Source organism: Coregonus lavaretus, assembly GCF_964263955.1.
Source record: "Coregonus lavaretus genome assembly, chromosome: 22".
NCBI lineage: Eukaryota > Metazoa > Chordata > Actinopteri > Salmoniformes > Salmonidae > Coregonus > Coregonus lavaretus.
Genome location: NC_140009.1, coordinates 24,838,371 through 24,858,917, shown reverse-complemented (window position 1 = coordinate 24,858,917; position 20,547 = coordinate 24,838,371). Strand labels below are relative to the sequence as shown.

The following is a 20,547-nucleotide window of genomic DNA, read 5'->3' as shown; positions in this document are numbered from 1 at the left end:
TGAGGCACTCCCATCAATACTCAGTGTCAAAGATCAATGGTCAATTCCTATCAATGCTCTCGCCATCCCTCCTGTGATCAATTCTCTGTGCCGTCTCCTCCCACCCCAGAGGAAGCAGCAGGAGCTGGGGGACCACATGGACCTGTCCTCCTACCTGCTGAGGCCCATCCAGAGGATCAGTAAGTACAGCCTGCTTCTGCAGGACATGCTGGGGGTGTGTGGGCCTCAGAGAGACAGGGACAGGGAAGAGCTCCAGGCTGCAGTCGATGTGGTCCGCTTCCAGATGCGACATAGCAATGACCTCCTCACCATGGACGCCATCCAGGACTGTGATGTAAGTTTACCATCCATCTCCAAAATAATGTGTAACTTATGAACAGCTGTCTAAATGGGGGGTTAATGGGGGTGTATAAGGAAATGATCACCTATTATTGTATAAACAGTATCAAGGATTTTCAGGAATAAACATGGTTGTCTTTGTCTCTACTCCTCCCCCTCCAGGTGAATCTGAAGGAGCAGGGCCAGCTGATTCGCCAGGATGAGTTCATCGTGTTCTTCAGAAAGAAGAAGTGCTTCCGTCGTATCTTCCTCTTCCAGGATCTCATTCTCTTCAGCAAGACCAAGAAGACAGATGTGGGCAATGATGTGTACATCTACAAACAATCTTTCAAAGTGTGTATACAACATTCTTTTTTTTTTTGTGAACAACCGTAAAACACCCCATTTTCAGAATACATTTGTAGTATTGTTTTCATTGCAATCTTACAGGCCTTTATATTTGCTAAACAAAGACCAAATCATCCAGCCCTTATGTTGAAATTGGTAACAGAAAGCAGTGTTTATTTAGTCTTTCTTTCTTTAGCCTTTCTTTCACTTCTGTTTCTGTCTAGACGTCTGATATCGGGATGACACATAACTCTGGAGAGAGTGGTCTGTGTTTTGAGATCTGGGTCCGGAGGAGGAAGTCCCAGGACACGTACACTCTGAAGGCTGACAGGGCAGAGGTGAAGAGGTCCTGGACCAGAGACCTGGAGCAGATTCTCTGGGAACAAGCTGCCTACAGCAGAGGTTAATCCTCCATTCTGTATATGCCCTGTCAATCACTATTCATGGTCTTTTATCAACTGTCTACTTCAAATGTGATTTTTAAGTCATAGACGATATTTGTTTGTTCCTCTAGCCGACCTCTGTGTCTGTAATTATTGATAGATTTTCTTTAGGGGGTGCAATTGTTAACAAATACATCATATTGATGTTTTGGTAAAGTGTGTTAAAGGGTGTTTGGTGTGTTGTAGAGCTGCGGATGCAGGAGAGGGTGTTCAATGGGATGGGGAGGAAACCTTTCATGGACATCCAGCCTAGCGAGGCAGCAATCTGTGAGAGGACCGTCAACTGTGTCCTGCTAGGAAGAGGTATAAAGTCCACAGCCAAGTCCCAAGTCCCATACCCATGAACTGACAACACAAATGTGTAATGTACTCACTGACTGAATTGTCTCTTTCCTTGGTCAGCCCTGGTGCCGTCTTGTCCACAAACAGATCTTGAATTTCTCCGGCCCAACTCCATTGGTTCAGGCAGTAGTGCCTCTACCTCCTGCAGCCACTCATCTTCCTCCTCTGGACGAGGTTCATTACCTCCGGTTCGTTACCCTGGTAACCAGACACAAGGTGGGGAGACCAATCATATGGTCTATTCTTTCCCGGCGACTGTGACGGTGACGGAAGAGGATCTCAGTAATCATCATAATCACCAGAAACAAAACCTTAATCTCAGTGAGTTTTCTTGTTCTTGGATGGTACATGACTGAAACTAACAGACATACAGTATTTTACTCTTGATATGTGCAAGCATGTGTCTAAACCTGAGTGATGCCATATCTACATACCTGTTGATATTCCAGTGGGCTGCACAGAGTCGTCGGGTGAGAGTGCCAGTGTGTTCATCAGCTCGGAGCGCAGCTGCCTCTCTGCCATTTGTGGAGAGGTGGAGGACTCGTCATCAGTCACGTCCCAGAGTTCCCAGTCCCATGTCACCCAGAGAACAGCAGCACCCAGTCTCAGGAAGAACAGCTCACCTGCTACCATCAGGAAGAAGCCCTCCATCGCTCCCAAACCACCAGCGCTGGCTGCTCCTCAGAGCCTGCAAAAGGTGTGGTGAATTGATGTGATCAAGCCAGTAATTGGACCTAATTGTAAACCTTCATAATAATTACACTGTACATTTTCAAATGGATGAATTTAGTTACATTTAGTATATTCCATCTCTATGAAGATCAAAGAAAACTGATAGCCAATACTTTCTTCACAGGGCAAAGAAATGGTTGCAATAGGAAAATCAACAGAAGTTTAACCTGTGGATTCAACGGGTGAGTTGAAACCAAATACAGTACTTTTCATTGCCATATACGGGGCATAGATGTGCAATGTAGTTGTTTAACATATTATGGGATTGATTTTCTTCTAGATGGTTTTATCCAGTCAGCCTACTGAGAACATGCTATGGATCTCTGAGGAGTGATGATGGAGTGCAGTCAAGCTGACCATTCTGGCAAGAAGAAAGTTTGAATTAAAATTGTTTTTGATAACAGATACAGTAACTAGGACCTCTAGTTGAAAAGCACTGAAGAGAAAGTCACTTTTGTTTTTAAAGAGCTACTGTATCTGGAATATTCTAGCTGAAATATCATGAAAATGAACACCTGATGGACTGTGGTTAGTTTAAAGGGCTTATGGTGTCCATTCATCTGATATACTACTTAAGCAACCACTTCTTGATCAACTACTGCTTTAACTGAACGACTATGCGTTTGCCATCATTGGCTCATAGAACTGACTACCTTTTTTCTTGTAATATGATTAATATTTCAGCTATGAATTTCAATGTTACAAATTTATTTGGAATTTGACACATCCTTCCCTTGTGATGTTGAGTCTCTTGATTACCCAATTTTTACACACATTTAACGCTGTTTATAATAACAATGTAGACATTGTCAAACTCAAACAACTGGCGAAAGAAACATCAGTCTTGTTCCCATCAGTTTTCTCTGCAGGCTCAGGGCAACTTGTCAGTGGCATGCTTAGATATGATTTGCTGCCCAGACAGGTAAATAGATTTGGGATCAACTATCCAGGGTCAAAATAAGCCCACTGACAGGTGGGAAAGCAGAGTAGCCAATCGAGGATTTGGACAATGCGCCATTTAAGGTAATTTCGGATTAAGCCAACATATGCAGCGTTTACCATGAATGTGGTCTCCGTGAACACAGGAATATTGCTTTTAAAACGTGCATTGTGGAGAAATTGAATCCCGGCCTTAATCTATTTTTTCCATTTGGACAGAAGGCTCTGTGAATATATTCTCTGGAAAGGGCGAACACCACTAACTGGCAATTATTTAAGGGTCCGTCTGGCATTCTCAACTCATCAGAAACCACACATTTCTGACTGAGTATTATCCGGTTCAGTCAACATTTTAGAAGAAATGGGAACAACTTCATTCACTGGAAAGTGAATCTTGCCACATCAAGTGGTCATAGGTCATGACTAAACCTTGTGACCTGACTGACTGAGCATAGCCCTTCTGGTCAGCACATAGCCATCGGTTAAACTGTCTGTATCAGATAACAACACTGTTGTGTAGGCCAGTGGTTCCTAACTCCGGTCCTCCAGTCCCTCCAACAGCAGACATTTTTATTGTAGTCCCGGACAAGCACACCTGATTTAGCTTGTCAACTAATCATCAGGCCCTCAATGAGTTGAATCAGGTATGTTTGTCCGGGGCTACAACAAAAATATGTGCTGTTGGGGGTATTCCAGGACCAGAGTTGGGAACCACTGGTGTAGGCTACCCTGTTGAACTGAACAATCCTCTACCAGAGCTCCCCTCCACTGTCCTGAAAAGTCAAACATGGGTTAACTGCAATGTCAGTGCACAGAACATGAGTATAAAAATGAGGCATTGAGATATAATTTATTTAAATGTGGGTTGTCATTTAATTATAACCTCTGTCTTTGATATTAATATATGTTACAAAAAACAATAATGGCATAAAAGGTTTATGCCAAAAATGTGTTTGTTGTTATTTTATCTGAAGATTAGTAGAAAACTGTTGTAAAGTATTTATAGACCTGCATGCAAGTGTCAGGTGGATGTGTGAGTCTATGTTACATTTAGCAAGCTATACCATAGGCTGAATTTACAAACCTACAGTTCACAATTCCATCTTTATGTGATGTAAGCCACATTAATCATTTTGGGGAAGGAACAACGTGACTAAAACAGCTTCAAGGGGGGTGTGGCCTGACAGACAACATGGTCATATTACACATGCTACAAATATCCCTGGAGTGACATTACAGTCAGGATATCATAAAGCACGCACTCTAACGGCACGACCAGGAACACCCGGCATTATCTAAAGTAATGGATCAAGGTAAAATAACAAGGTTTCTTTAGTGTGTATCTATGGTGTATAGAAAAATCAAAATGTATTCTGGTTTACTCATGGAAACACTCCATGAGTGTTTGACAGGTTGGTGGACAGGTTGTTAAACAATTGAAATTGCATATTTTTGCAATTAAATACCATCAGCAGAAAATAAACTTGACATTTGGGAACCTGTTGCTGATTAACATAGATTTATAAGTAATATAAAAAAATCACTGCTTGTTAGAAATCCACATTTTTACATGTTATACTGTACATTATTACTTAGGAAAATGGTCTTCATGAGATTGAAATGTGTTTTTAATTGACTTCTTTCACAGCCTTGGATATAGAGCGATGTGATGTGGAGAGTAGGATCAACAATACTACTCACCACACTGACCAAAATGGGCTTGACCGGCTGATAGTTAGAAGGGGCCTGCCCTTCACCATCACTTTGCACCTCAAATCTGGGAGTCAGTTCCAAGCAGGCATCAGCACATTCAGGTTCATAGCAGAGACAGGTACAGTACTGTGGACACGATAGAAAGACCTCATTAGTTGGGGAACATTCAGTATATCGTCAGCAAAACTGTATGTATATGAATTTATATTCATTAATATGAATTTACATTTACAGTGGGGTCCGAAATTATTGACACCCTTGATAAAGATGAGTAAAAATTATATAATAAAGAATTCTAATAATTCAAATTGTCCATTTAAATTTATTGGATTCCTATAAAAAATTAGCAATGGCCATCTCAGTCTCCGGACTTGAAACCCATTGAACACCTGTGGTTTGAATTGAAGAGGGCAGTCCATAAGAGCAAACAAAGAATATCAAGGATCTGGAAAGATTCTGTAATAAAGTCCCAAAGGATTCAGTTGATAAAATCCTCAAACCTTCCCAATGTGTTCTCCAACTCATAAAACAATTTAGAAAAAGGCTCAGTGCCGTTATCCCTGCAAGGTGAGGTATTGAAAGGGATTGAATACAGGGGTGTCAATAATTTTTACACCTACCTTTTTGAGAAAAAACTAAATCTCTTTCTCTCAGCAATTGTATTAGTATAAAATCATATAATTTCCCAATTTATTTTAGCATACAATATAGCTCAGTATTTGAATTATTTATTATATAATTTTTGCTCATCTTTATCAAGGGTGTCAATAATTTCGGACCCCACTGTAAATGTAAATTCATATACATGCATGTAAATTCACATACATACAGTTTTGCTGACAAAATACTGAATTTTCAAGCAAGGATTCCCCAACTATCTGATATGGTGGGTGTCAAAATCCTCTTTCTTGTGCTTTTTGAAGTGGAATGACCCAAGTGTCAATCATTTCAGACCCTACTGAATGTCTTCGGCATCGAGGGGACATAAAGACATAATTGTTCTTTATGTCTTTCAACAGGGCCGTTACCTAGAGAGCAATCAGGCACCAAGTCTACCTTCAGCCTGACTGACACCGCATCAAAGACAGACTGGAGTGCGTCCACTACTAGTCCCACTGGGAATGTAGTCTCTCTGTCTGTGTCCTCCCCTCCTGATGTCCCCATTGGACTGTACTCCTTGACCTTGGACCAGGGCCAGAAGGTCAAACTGGGGGAGTTTGTACTGCTGTTCAATCCCTGGTGTGCCAGTAAGTCAGAGTGTTTCTTTCATCTGTCACTATCATTAGACCAGGGAGCTCTGTAACAGATCTCATCTGTAATCCGCTTGTCTATTTTTCTTGGCTACAGAGGATGCAGTTTACATGGAGGAAGAGAGAGACAGGCAGGAGTATGTGTTATCCCAGGCTGGTCTCATCTACAAAGGCACAACGAAACGATTCAAAGCTTCCCCATGGACGTTTGGCCAGGTATGTTGTGGAGCTTCCACAGAATAATACATTATATAATGTAGCATGCATTATTGGAATCTGAATTAGTGGAACTATGTAAAGTATGACAAGCCAGGATGAATGTATATTTATCCCTGTCTTCTGGTTCTCACTTTGCAGTTTGAGCCTGGGATGCTGGACATCTGTCTGAAACTCCTGGATGAGAATCCTAAATACACGTTAGATGCAGATGCAGACTGTTCTGGAAGGAGAAACCCAGTTTATGTGACTAGGGTGATCAGTGCCATGGTAAGTGTGAGCAATGAAGTACCAGGATTTGTCTGTGCTCAGACTAAACATTAGGCACTATTGACTGCAATACATCATTATAAGAAAGTAATGGTTTTTATCCTTGTGTGTCAGATCAACAGTAATGATGACAAAGGTGTGCTAGTGGGCAACTGGTCAGGTGACTATGATGATGGCGTGAGACCCTCTCACTGGACAGACAGTGTTGCCATACTACATCAGTGGGCTGATAACTGCTGCCAGAGGGTTCGCTATGGCCAGTGTTGGGTGTTTGCTGCAGTAGCATGCACAGGTAAAAGCAAAATAACTTTGTTCAGTTCCATTGTTTATGGGACTTTTTCAATGGCGAAGCAATATATACAGTACCAGTCAAAGGTTTGGACACACCTACTCATTCCAGGGTTTTTCTTTATTTTTACTATTTTCTACATTGTAGAATAATAGTGAAGACATCAAAACTATGAAATAACACATATGGAATCATGTAGTAACCAAAAAAGTGTTAAACAAATCAAAATATATTTTACATTTGAGATTTGAGATTCTTCAAAGTAGCCACCCTTTGCCTTGATGACAGCTTTGCACACTCTTGGCATTCTCTCAACCAGCTTCATTAGGTAGTCACCTGGAAGGCATTTCAATGAACAGGTGTGCCTTGTTAAAAGTGAATTTGTGGAATTTCTTTCTTTCTTAATGCATTTGAGCCAATCAGTTGTGTTGTGACAAGGTAGGGGGGGTTACAGAAGATAGCCCTATTTGGTAAAAGACCCAAGTCCATATTATGGCAAGAACAGCTCAAATAAGCAAAGAGAAATGACAGTCCATTACTTTAAGACATGAAGGTCAATCAATCCAGAACATTTCAAGAACTTTGAAAGTTTCTTCAAGTGCAGTCGCAAAAACCATCAAGCGCTATGATGAAACTGGCTCTCATGAGGACCGCCACAGGAAAGGAAGACCCAGAGTTACCTCTGCTGCAGAGGATAAGTTCATTAGAGTTACCAGCCTCAGATATTGCAGCCCAAATAAATGCTTCACAAGTTCAAGTAACAGACACATCTCAACATCAACTGTTCAGAGGAGACTGTGTGAATCAGGCCTTCATGGTCGAATTGCTGCAAAGAAACCTCTACTAAAGGACACAAATAATAAGAAGAGACTTGCTTGGACCAAGAAACACGAGTAATGGACATTAGACTGGTGGAAATCTGTCCTTTGGTCTGATGAGTCCAAATTTGAGATTTTTGGTTCCAACCGCCGTGTCTTTGTGAGACGCAGAGTAGGTGAATGGATGATCTCCGCATGTGTGGTTCCCACTGTGAAGCATGGAGGAGGAGTTGTGATGGTGCTTTGCTGGTGACACTGTCAGTGATTTATTTAGAATTCAAAACACACTTAACCAGCATGGCTACCACAGCATTCTGCAGCGATACACCATCCCATCTGGTTTGCGCTTAGTGGGACTATAATTTGTTTTTCAACAGGACAATGACCCAAAACACACCTCCAGGCTGTGTAAGGGCTATTTGACCAAGGAGAGTGATGGAGTGCTGCATCAGATGACCTGGCCTCCACAATCACCCGACCTCAACCCAATTGAGATGGTTTGGGATGAGATGGACCGCAGAGTGAAGGAAAAGCAGCCAACAAGTGCTCAGCATATGTGGGAACTCCTTTAAGACTGTTGGAAAAGCATTCCAGGTGAAGCTGGTTGAGAGAATGCTAAGAGTGTGCAAAGCTGTCATCAAGGCAAAGGGTGGCTACTTTGAAGAATCTAAAATCTAAAATATATTTTGATTTGTTTAACACTTTTTTGGTTACTACATGATTCCATATGTGTTATTTCATAGTTTTGATATCTTCACTATTATTCTACAATGTAGAAAATAGTAAAAATAAAGAAAAACCCTGGAATGAGTAGGTGTGTCCAAACTTTTGACTGGTACTGTACATAAAATAGTGAATGTATATATTTGTCTTGATGCTGTAAGTACTAGAATACATATTTTGTCTGGTTATGAGGCAAGCGCTTTAACAAGAAAGAGGCAATGGATTATTTATAGTGCATGACTTCAATGGAAACTGTCAGGACTGTAATCTGCAGCTACTTGTAATATCTTCATTGCCTTTCTTTAATTGCCAAGTGATATGAAGGTGCTGATGTTTGACTTCTTCTGTCCACAAGTTTCTCGTGCTCTGGGTGTCCCGTGTCGAGTGGTTACTAACTTTGGATCCGCTCATGACACAAACAGCAACCTACTGATTGAGTTCCTGTATGATGAGGATGGAAATGATATATCTGATGATTCAGTATGGTGAGAAAAATACAGTAAGCGGTACTGAAACAACAATGCTCTATATGATTGTGAAACAATGTTACAATGTACCTGTATTATACACTTTGTCTCAGGAACTTCCACGTGTGGGTAGATAATTGGATGGCTCGTCCTGATCTTGAAGCAGGCTATGATGGCTGGCAAGCAAGTGACCCCACACCACAAGAAAAGAGTGAAGGTGAGCCTGCAAATGTTAATACACTAAAGTTATAGTGCAAGTCAGACACCACTGTGTGTATGAAAATGCTTCATAGATTAAGCTAGTATTATAATCATGGCCAAAGCAAGTAATTTAAGGTCAGATCTAATGTGTATACTTTAAATTACTAGGAGCAAAGAGGATTTCATTCACACTCTAGGCACAGGCCTCAGAGTGTCTTAGAATGCAATCCTATCTGTGTGATCTGTCTATTACTAGGTATTAATTCACTCAGCTGGGAGTATCTAGGTCACTTGTAACACTATCTACATCAACTCATTTAATGCAAGGTGCAATCAATGAAGATGCATGGTAGTCTGATGTAGGCCTATCTTCAGAGATATCCAGAGACAAATGTTGAAATGGGAAATGTTTTATGAAGTGTTACTTTGTCTGGCATGTACTCTCTCACAACCATTTCAATGAGAGGTAACATGATCACATTTTCAGTTTGAATTCAGTTGACAGCTTGTCAAGGATGTAGTGCAGTACAACAACCCACTCCATGTCCTTGGTTATTCTCTCTGACAGGAGTGTTCTGCTGTGGCCCTGTCCCTCTGAAAGCCATTAAAGAGGGAGAACTAACCCTGAAGTACGACGCCCCGTTTGTGTTTGCTGAGGTCAACGCTGACGTGGTGGAGTATGTGAAGCTGACCAATGGCAGGATGGTAAAGATGGGGGGATCGTCCACGGATGTGGGGCACTTTATCAGCACCAAGGCTGTGGGCAGTGACGAGAGGCATGACATCACACACCTATACAAGCACCCTGAAGGTAGGCCACGTCTGCAGGACACTAAAATACCTGACTAGTCTTTGTAAATCTGTGCTAGAGCTCGATTATAACTTCTGGTGGCTTTCAGGTTCTTTGCAGGAGAGAGAGGTCTATGAGAGAGCCAAGCATCACCATGAGCTCCAGCAGAAAGGAGAGGAACCAGGCCTGAAGGTGAAGATCAAGGTGTCCCCTGACATGGACATTGGGGCGGATTTTGATGTGTTTGCAGTCGTCACAAACAACACAGAGGCTGACAAGACGTGTCGTGTTATGTTTTATGCCCGGATTGTGTCCTATGATGGCAAACCAGGTGCCAACTGTGGATTCATTGAAGACTTAACTATGGAGGTTCCCACTGGAAAAGGTCAGGTCCCATCTACAGTGTAAGCCAGAAACATGGAATGTATGTTTTCCCTGACCCTGCTGTCTTCTTATCTGTAGAGAAGCGCCTTCCCCTAAGAGTGGAGTATGTTGACTATGGTGACACCATAACATCAGATAGGCTGATTCAATTGGTTCTCATTGTCATCGAATCAAGTCCCAGGGAATTCCACAAGGCAAAGAGGACCATCGTGCTGGAGAGCCCAGATATAGCCATCAAGGTATTGACTACCGTATTTTCTTTACCAATTCTTTATAGAAATTGTGATGTTAAATCATCAAATCATTCAGTGTTTCCTTTCCTCAGATAAAGTTGATTACTTTTAGTGTAATATTTAGGTGAAAAATCTGTCGATGTGCCCTTGAGCAAGGCACTTAACCCTAATTGCTCCTGTAAGTCGCTCTGGATAAGAGCGTCTGCTAAATGACTAAAATGTAAATCTATTCAGAGAGGGTATAATCAGCATGTCTAATATGTTCTCCTGCAGCTCTTGGGAGAACCCAGAGTGAACCAGAAGCTGTCTGCAGAGATCTCACTACAGAACCCTCTACCAGAACTCCTGCAGAACTGCTTCTTCAGTGTGATGGGAGCCAGCCTCACAGATGGAAAAATCCTCATACAGAAGTATACAAACAGTGCTGACACACTGGATCAGTTCAATATTAGCTTGATAGCTTTTTTAGCCACTAGTCAGTAAACAATCTCCAAATATGGAAGTACAGTAGAGTACGCTTGATTGTAAACTCACTTCAAGGCCACATATCCTTCTCACATTGGAAAATACTAGAGCTCCGCTCATATACAGTGAGGGAAAAAAGTATTTGATCCCCTGCTGATTTTGTACGTTTACCCACTGACAAAGACATTATCAGTCTATAATTTTAATGGTAGGTTTATTTGAACAGTGAGAGACAGAATAACAAAACAAAAAATCCAGAAAAACACATGTCAAAAATGTTATAAATTGATTTGCATTTTAATGAGGGAAATAAGTATTTGACCCCTCTGCAAAACATGACTTAGTACTTGGTGGCAAAACCCTTGTTGGCAATCACAGAGGTCAGACGTTTCTTGTAGTTGGCCACCAGGTTTGCACACATCTCAGGAGGGATTTTGTCCCACTCCTCTTTGCAGATCTTCTCCAAGTCATTAAGGTTTTGAGGCTGACGTTTGGCAACTCGACCTTCAGCTCCCTCCACAGATTTTCTATGGGATTAAGGTCTGGAGACTGGCTAGGCCACTCCAGGACCTTAATGTGCTTCTTCTTGAGCCACTCCTTTGTTGCCTTGGCCGTGTGTTTTGGGTCATTGTCATGCTGGAATACCCATCCACGACCCATTTTCAATGCCCTGGCTGAGGTTCTCACCCAAGATTTGATGGTATATGGCCACGTCCATCGTCCCTTTGATGCGGTGAAGTTGTCCTGTCCCCTTAGCAGAAAAACACCCCCAAAGCATAATGTTTCCACCTCCATCTTGACGGTGGGGAGGGTGTTCTTGGGGTCATAAGCAGCATTCCTCCTCCTCCTCCAAACACAGCGACTTGAGTTGATGCCAAAGAGCTCGATTTTGGTCTCATCTGACCACAACACTTTCACCCAGTTCTCCTCTGAATCATTCAGATGTTCATTGGCAAACTTCAGACGGGCATGTATATGAGCTCTTTGGTCTTGGCCATGGTGGAGAGTTTGGAATCTGATTGATTGATTGCGTCTGTGGACAGGTGTCTGTTATACAGGTAACAAGCTGAGATTAGGAGCACTCCCTTTAAGAGTGTGCTCCTAATCTCAGCTCGTTACCTGTATAAAAGACACCTGGGAGCCAGAAATCTTTCTGATTGAGAGGGGGTCAAATACTTATTTCCCTCATTACAATGCAAATCAATTTATAACATTTTTGACATGCGTTTTTCTGGATTTTTTTGTTGTTATTCTGTCTCTCACTGTTCAAATAAACTTAGACTGATCATTTCTTTGTCAGCGGGCAAACGTACAAAATCAGCAGGGGATCAAATACTTTTTTCCCTCACTGTAGCCTACCAGTCAATTCTGCTCTCTGACTACATGACTGTATCCATTCCCTCTTGTGACCTTGCTGTTCTCTCCATTCTCCCTGCAGTGTTGGAAGTGTTGGTCCAAAACAGGAGGTCAAGTGCACAGTGGAATTCACACCTACTAGCACCGGGTCCAGGACCCTAACAGTAGACTTCGACAGTGACAAGCTGAGCAACATCAAGCAATACTTGAACATTGAGATAGGAATGAATAATATAATGGCCAATGACACCAACACCATTTCTTTTTAAATGAGATTTGCAACGTTTCAACTGCACTGCCTTGCAGTATTTGATGACATCTGTACATTTGTATGCTGTAACACTTAGATGAGTTCTCATTATTCAAGAAATACAAATATAGGATTTTTTGAATGACCTTTTTACATAATTTGTGAATGCTGTAAATCCATTGTTTTACATCAGATAGCACAACAAATCTGTCTGCACTGAATCAGAGACGAGTGTTGTGCAGGAGTAAAGCCACCTGTCGGAAGACGCTGGTGAAAGTCGATAGATTCAAAATGTCCACCTAAAATTATATAAACAGGTCCAGTGTATCAATGTCACATTAGTCTGAGTATAAACCAGTCTGTACAGCTTTTTTCCAATTGTTCAATTTTATTTGTATCCATGGATTTGTTTTATTACTGAAAAACTACTGCTGTAGTACATTATCTGCAGAGAAATATACATTTCACACATTTCTACCATCTCTAGTAAAACATTTGTGGGCAGATGTCCTCCTATTACTACTAATGTATTATGTAACATTGGCAAGCACTTATCTCCCAGGATCCATAATCCAAACTAAAGAGATTGCAGAAATCAGATTGCCAACCACTGTAAAACTGTCAGTTAACGATTGACTCCTGAGGAAGGACTGCAGCAGTGACAGAATGAACAATGAGCCAGTTCACATTCTGCTACTCTGTCAAGTCTGAATAATACTGAATCATTGGTGGCCAAGCATAGTCCTGAAAAGCATCAGTCTGCTAGTTAGTTTGACATTTGTACCAAGTGATGCAATTATCTGGGAAAGAGCAGAGCTCATCAAAGACAATTTTACTGGACACGTGTTTCTAAGTGACTGTAAGTCAGTCTCGATCTGCCCCAAGATTGCTCTAATAACTTCTATCAACCACTTGCCTGAGGGCTAAATTATTTCACATTGGATTGAGAAAAACTACTACATGGATGTAATGGTATTGACTGATGATTGGTATGCATGACATGTTTGATGACAGACCTGAAAAGAAGGATATTGTTGTGTTGAGCTGGAATTATGGAAGATAATGTCACAACCAAAATATAACCTACATAGAAAAACACCCCCCCCCCCCCTCCCCTCCCCCCCAACATTACAAAAAGCAACCAACTTCTAAGCGATTAAAATAAATGAGATGCATCTCTTCACAAAGATCTAGTGGGTGTGAGAGCCACCATCCCACCATATGAGCACAAAAACACTTTGCAGAAAAATGGGGATTGGCTAATGACCAACCCTTCTCTTCCTTCCAACGCAGAATCAGTTAGCTGGCGTTCAGAATAAAATCAAAAAGGAGATATTTGTCCAAGCTGGTGGAACGGAATCTTCAACGACCATTGTCTCTCCCACCGGGGATGTCCCCAAGCTTCCACTGTCCCTATCAGTCTCTCCCTAGGGTTCAGTAGCTAGTGAGCAGGTTCAACAGTGTGTGCCCTAGCAAGAGGCAGGGTGTGGCAGGGAGCTCAGTCGGCGGAGAATAGGTCTCCAGCAGAGGGTAGAGGGGCCAGACCTCCCGTCACATTGGGCAGCAGAGAGAGGTCAGGCAGGCTCTGGATGTGGGACTTGAGGTCTTTGCGCACCTGGGTGACCCGTGCCAGCTTCTGTTTGTACTCCTGCAATACAAATAACGGTACTGATGTCAGATGGTGCACAGTTCAGATGGGTTCACTGCATACTTCTTCTAAACAAGCAAAGTAAATTACAAAGCTGCTGTAATTCGATAAATGGGAACATAAATATGTTTTTTATTAATTTGTTGTTTATCGTGGTCCTCTGTAGCTCAGCTGGTAGAGCACGGCGCTTGTAACGCCAAGGTAGTGGGTTCGATCCCCGGGACCACCCATACACAAAAAAAATGTATGCACGCATGACTGTAAGTTGCTTTGGATAAAAGCGTCTGCTAAATGGCATATTATTATTATTATTATTATTATTATTTGTTTGTAACAAGAGATTTAGATGGTTTAGACATGCCTCCAGTTTCTTCTCCCTCTCGGTGAGGGCGTCCTTCTGGCTACCGATGTACTCTGTCAGCATGCGCGCCAGCTGCCTCCTGTCCTCCAGCTCAGCAGCCAGACGTCCGTTATACTCAGCCAGCAGTAGACAGGCCTCGTCCACCGTCTTGGACAGTTTATCAGCTGCCTCCTTATCTATAGGGACAGGGTCAGAGTCAAGTCAAATAAGGTGGAATGTTGCCTTATTTGTAATGGCGCCGGAGGGGATGGCTGCCGTTTTACGGGCTCCTAACCAACTTCACTATTTTGTTAGTTTTTTCGCATAGTTAGTAACTGTTTTTTTTTGTTTTTTTTTCACTTATTGTGTACATAATGTTGCTGCTACCGTCTCTTATGACCGAAAATAACTTCTGGACATCAGAACAGCGATTACTCACCTCGATATGGACAAAGATTTTTTCTTTAACGAGTCCGACGTGGAGGATATACTGCTTTCTCGGGAACAGGCCCAAATCCCCGTTACTTGCATGAAGAAAAGATGGAGAAAAAGGGGGCGGAGGTCGGGCTGCCTTCTGAGAATTCGTAGGCGAGTGAGTAAACCTCCACTACCATCTGTTCTATTTGCCAACGTGCAATCATTGGAAAACAAAATTGATGATCTACGATCAAGAATATCCTACCAACAGGACATTAAAACTGTAATATCTTATGTTTCACCAAGTCGTCGCTGATCCATGACACGGATAATACAGAGCTGGCGGGATTTTCCGTGCATCGGCAGGACAGAGAAGTTAAGTCTGGTAAGACGAGGGGCGGGGGTGTGTGTCAATAACAGCTGATGCGCGATGTCTAATATTAAAGAAGTCTCGTGGTATTGCACGCCTGAGGTAGAGTACCTTATGATAAGCTGTAGACCACACTATCTACCAAGAGTTTTCATCTATATTATTCGTAGCTGTCTATTTACCACCACAAACCGATGCTGGCACTAAGACCGTACTCAACGAGCTGTATAAGGCTATAAGCAAACAAGAAAATGCTCATCCAGAAGCAGGCAAACTTAAATCCGTTTTACCTCATTTCTACCAGGATGTCACATGTGCAACCAGAGAAAAAAATACAAATAAACTCTAGACCAGCTTTACTCCACACACAGATGCATACAAAGCTCTCCCTCCATTTGGCAAATCTGACCATAATTCTATCCTCCTGATTCCTGCTTACAAGCAAAAACTAAAGCAGGAAGTACCAGTGACTCGCTCAATATGGAAGTGGTCAGATGACGCGGATGTTATGCTACAGGACTGTTTTGCTAGCACAGACTGGAATATGTTCCGGGATTCATTCAATGGCATTGAGGAGTATAGCACCTCAGTCATCGGCTTCATCAATAAGTGCATCATCGACGTCGTACCCACAATGACCGTACGTACATATCCCAACCAGAAGCCATGGATTACAGGCAACATCCGCATCGAGCTAAAGACTAGAGCTGCCGCTTTCAAGGAGCGGGACACTAATTTGGACACTTATAAGAAATCCCACTACGCCCTCAGACGAACCATTAAACAGGCAAAGCGTCAATACAGGATTAAGATTGAATCCTACTACACTGGCTCTGACGCTCTTCGGATGTGGCAGGGCTTGAAAACTATTACTGACTACAAAGGGGAACCCAGCCGCGAGCTGCCCAGTGACACGAGCCTACCAGATGAGCTAAATGCCTTTTATGCTCGCTTCGAGGCAAGCAACACTGAAGCATGCATGAGAGCACCAGCTGTTCCAGACGACTGTGTGATAACGCTCTCGGTAGCAGATGTGAGCAAGACCTTTAAACAGGTCAACATTCACAAAGCTGCGGGCCAGACAGATTACTAGAACGTGTACTCAAAGTATGCGCTGACCAACTGGTAAGTGTCTTCACTGACATTTTCAACCTCTCCCTGACGAGTCTGTAATTCCTACATGTTTCAAGCAGACAACCATAGTCCCTGTGCCCAAGGAAGCGAAGGTAACCTGCCTAAATGATTGCCGCCCCGTAGCACTCACATCGGTAGCCATGATGTGCTTTGAAAGGCTGGTCATGGCTCACATCAACACCATTATCCCAGAAACCCTAGACCCACTACAATTCGCATACCGCCCCAACAGATCCACAGATGACGCAATCTCAATCGCACTCCACACTGCCCTTTCCCACCTGGACAAAAGGAACACCTATGTGAGAATGCTGTTCATTGACTACAGCTCAGTGTTCAATACCAGTTCCCACAAAGCTCATCACTAAGCTAAGGACCCTGGGACTAAACACCTCCCTCTGCAACTGGATCCTGGACTTCCTGATGGGCCGCACCCAGGTGGTAAGAGTAGGCAACAACACGTCTGCCACGCGGATCCTCAACACTGGGACCCCTCAGGGGTGCATGCTTAGTCCCTCCTGTACTCCCTGTTCACCTACGACTGCGTGGCCAAACACGACTCCAATACCATCATTACGTTTGCTGATGACATAACAGTGGTAGGCCTGATCACCGACAACGATGAGACTACCTATAGGGAGGTCAGAGACCTGGCAGTGTGGTGCCAGGACAACAACCTCTCCCTCAATGTGAGCAAGACAAAGGAGCTGATCGTGGACTACAGGAAAAAGCTGCCCGACAGGCCCCCATTAACATTGACAGGGCTGTAGTGGAGCGGGTCAAGAGTTTCAAGTTCCTTGGTGTCCACATCACCAACGAACTATCATCGTCCAAACACACCAAGACAGTCGTGAAGAGGGCACGACAACACCTTCTCCCCCTCAGGACACTGAAAAGATTAGGCATGGGTCCCCAGATCCTCAAAAAGTTTTACAGCTGCACCATCGAGAGTATCCTGACCGGTTGCATCACCGCCTGGTATGGCAACTGCTCTGCATCTGACCGTAAGGCACTAGAGGGTAATGCGCACGGCCCAGTACATCACTGGGGCCAAGCTTCCTGCCATCCAGGACCTATATACTAGGCGGTGTCAGAGGAAAGCTCAAAAAATTGTACAAGTCTCCAGACCCAAGTCATAGACTGTTCTCTCTGCTACCGCACGGCAAGCGGTACCGGAGCACCAAGTCTAGGACCAAAAGGCTCCTTAACAGCTTCTACCCCCAAGCCATAAGACTGCTGAACAATTAATTAAATGGCCACCCGGACTATTTACTGAGGCTCGCATCTACTACAAGACCATGGTGCTTGCCTACGAAGCTGTGAGGGGAACAGCACCTCCTTACCTTCAGGCTCTGATCAGACCCTACACCCAAACGAGGGCACTACGTTCATCCACCTCTGGCCTGCTAGCTCCCCTACCTCTACGGAAGCACAGTTCCCGCTCAGCCCAGTCAAAGCTATTCGCTGCTCTGGCACCCCAATGGTGGAACAAGCTCCCCCACGACAGCGGAGTCACTGACCACCTTCCGGAGACACTTGAAACCCTACCTCTTTAAGGAATACCTGGAATAGTATAAAGTAATCCTTCTTCCCCCACCCCCCATAAAAATAAAAAAGGTGGTTGTCCCACTGGCTATCATAAGTTGAATGCACCAATTTGTAAATCGCTCTGGGTAAGAGCGTCTGCTAAATGATGTAAACGTAAATGTAAAACCACAATATCGAAACTATTTAATTCACCAAATGTAAGTTTGAAAAAATAATCCCTTGTAGCAGACTGGACTAGGCCTACAATACACATTGAGTTTGGAGATAGGTGGGGTCAAAAGTTCACCTGTGCTCTAGATACCATGAAGACTCCCTCAGGACTTACCAGTGATCTTCTCTAGCAGGGACACATCCTGCACCTCCTGTGGCAGAGAGGCAATCTTCTGGCGCACAGCAGCATCACCCGAGGCCGCATTCTCCAGGTCCTGCAGGGCTTTGACCAGCTCCTCTGTCTGAGGGGAGAGGAGTGTGAATAACAAAGTTCTGGGTATAAATCTCCAATTTTCAAGCTGGATAATGTTTCTAAACACAACAATTCACAACCAAAGTACCAAAACAAGAATTTTCCAAATCATGAGTCCATGGGACATCTATGGATCACTGACACCTAGTGGAGAGTTGGGAGATAATTTCAACTGGTGTGAAACGCTGTCAAACATTGCAGTGTAATAAGCAAAGTACTGGTGAATGGGCTAAAGACATGGAGTTGTGTTAATTCTGTTTACCAGCTGTGGCCCTGAGATGTCTGAATCTCGTGGGGACATGTGGCCCCTGTAGTCATCATCTTCTTCCTCTTCTTCCAGCTCCTGGATTTTCTGATAGGTCCGTTTAGGGGCCTTCTTCGCTTCTGCAAAACATACCACAGATTCATACAAAAACAACCAATTGGAAGTTGATGTTGCGTGGGAATGCTGACATCCAAATAGGAATAGGAAACAAGCTGTCACCAGTAAGTAATTTAGTAAAGCTGAACTGCTACATCAGTGAAGACCTAGGGGACTGACTGTACCTGTGGGTTGGTGTTGGGGGCTGTTAGAGTCTTCGATGGCGAGCTTCAGCTGTTGGATGAACTCTACCTTGTAGAGGCTGCGCTCCTGCCAGATAGTGAGCAGCCTGTCCATGGGCCTTCTACAACCATCATCAGCCTCTCTGAGGGAGGGAGAGAAAGAGACTGATTCATCATGAAATTCAACTCTTCCTAGCCGAGCAACTGAATAACTTATTTGATCCTCTTGTCTTGTTATACTGCTGTAGCAGTGTACTCCATTTACCAATGTTTTGAAGCAGGTTAATGTCTTACTGATGTAGCTAGGCCAACCCTCCAGTGCAAACATGGTATACTAAAACATAGGCCTGCAGCACAAGTCTCTTGACTACTGCCTTAAAAATCATACAACGGAACAGTTCAGTGTTAGAGAAAAGTTTAGCTCTGAAACTGTATCATCCCAGACCACATACCTTGCAACATGAGAGCAAGCATCAACAAGGACAGTCTCAAAGTCTTTGGCGAACTCTGGACCTTTCTTCTTGCTGTTTTGTATCACATCATTGGCAAGATAAAGGAAAGTCAACTTCCTGCTGCTTTTTGCTGAAAGACAAATACAGAAAGTAGACAAAGTAAATAACAGTGTCTGGCATTCTTCAAGTGACATATCAACGTTTCAGTGTGTAAATATTGTCGAGGTGGCAACGTTCATAGGTTCTCTCACCTTTCTTCAGTTCTCTGTGCCATACTTTGACGATGAGCGACGAGTGTTTGCGATGATGAATGATCCACAGAGACAGCGTCTGAACGCTCTGCTGAGAGTTGCTGAGCTCCGAAAGCTTCTTCTCCAACGCAGACTCGGAAAAAGATGACATGATGTGCCCAGAGAGGACTCTCTTTGATATGCCTCACCCCACAACTGTTTCTTGGATGTTAACTGAGGAAACTAGCAATGTCATCAAAAACAAAGTTGCAGCCAGTTAGCCATGCAACCTGCTAACGTTACGCATGAAACACCCTAACGTTAGCTAACCAATCGTATGTTTGTCCATGCTTCTCTTCCTTAATTTAACTACCTACAAAAACGGGTTAGATTATGCAATTGCCTTTACATTGATGAGTTTGCAATCTAGTAAACGTGTTTAGCTCGCTAGCTATCTATCTGTTTACAAATAGCCAGCAAGAAAGTCCTAGTTAGGTAGCCTAGCGAGTTAGCTAACCTATCCACTGGCTTTGTTTGCTCTCTAGCTACTCTAGATACTAGATGCAAGTTCATTACCAATACATCTATTCATAATCTAGTAAATGTGCCGTTTCAATACACATACATGTAGCTATACCCTTACTTTGTTAGCCAGCTGGCTCTCAAAAAATCTCTGGATCTCTTCAAAGATGGCCGCTTGACCTTTCACCCGACAGAGTCACACGGTTCAAAAAACGTTGCAGAGTAACTGGTGAAATTAGATCATTACTTGAAATATTGTAACATTATTGTCACGTGTAGCTATATTAAACGACATCAAATTACATGCAAAGTAGCTAGCTAAATCAACCGATC

At 43.1% G+C, this 20,547-nt stretch overlaps 3 protein-coding genes across 3 annotated transcripts in view; 2 read left to right on the top strand and 1 right to left on the bottom strand.

The window, feature by feature from the left end:
- The window catches only part of LOC311149895 (pleckstrin homology domain-containing family G member 4B-like), a gene marked incomplete at both ends in the record, with an annotated part of 111,410 nt that extends 109,253 nt beyond the window's left edge, over positions 1–2,157 (top strand). The window contains 5 exons of the mRNA XM_084187129.1: positions 110–334; positions 502–672; positions 891–1,068; positions 1,296–1,412; positions 1,901–2,157. Coding sequence (XP_084043255.1) covers positions 110–334; positions 502–672; positions 891–1,068; positions 1,296–1,412; positions 1,901–2,157 — 948 coding nt within the window. The remainder of the gene's footprint in view (positions 1–109; positions 335–501; positions 673–890; positions 1,069–1,295; positions 1,413–1,900) is intronic.
- A 2,268-nt stretch (positions 2,158–4,425) lies between these two features.
- On the top strand, positions 4,426–12,566 carry LOC311149893 (protein-glutamine gamma-glutamyltransferase 2-like; the record flags this gene model as incomplete). Its single annotated transcript, XM_084187126.1, has 13 exons — positions 4,426–4,435; positions 4,771–4,953; positions 5,855–6,082; positions 6,183–6,301; positions 6,443–6,571; positions 6,686–6,863; positions 8,757–8,886; positions 8,982–9,085; positions 9,638–9,880; positions 9,969–10,244; positions 10,322–10,482; positions 10,750–10,886; positions 12,380–12,566. The coding sequence occupies 13 exons, from the start codon at positions 4,426–4,428 to the stop codon at positions 12,564–12,566; spliced, it is 2,085 nt and encodes a 694-aa protein (XP_084043252.1).
- A 355-nt stretch (positions 12,567–12,921) lies between these two features.
- LOC311149690 (regulation of nuclear pre-mRNA domain-containing protein 1B-like) lies at positions 12,922–20,383 on the bottom strand. Its single transcript, XM_084186898.1, has 7 exons — positions 19,714–20,383; positions 19,463–19,592; positions 19,014–19,153; positions 18,730–18,851; positions 18,330–18,456; positions 14,557–14,732; positions 12,922–14,195 (listed from the first exon to the last, which is right to left on the bottom strand). Exons 1-7 carry the CDS (start codon positions 19,862–19,864, stop codon positions 14,046–14,048), a joined length of 996 nt encoding a protein of 331 aa, XP_084043024.1. The 5' UTR covers positions 19,865–20,383; the 3' UTR covers positions 12,922–14,045.
- Positions 20,384–20,547: the final 164 nt, after the last annotated feature.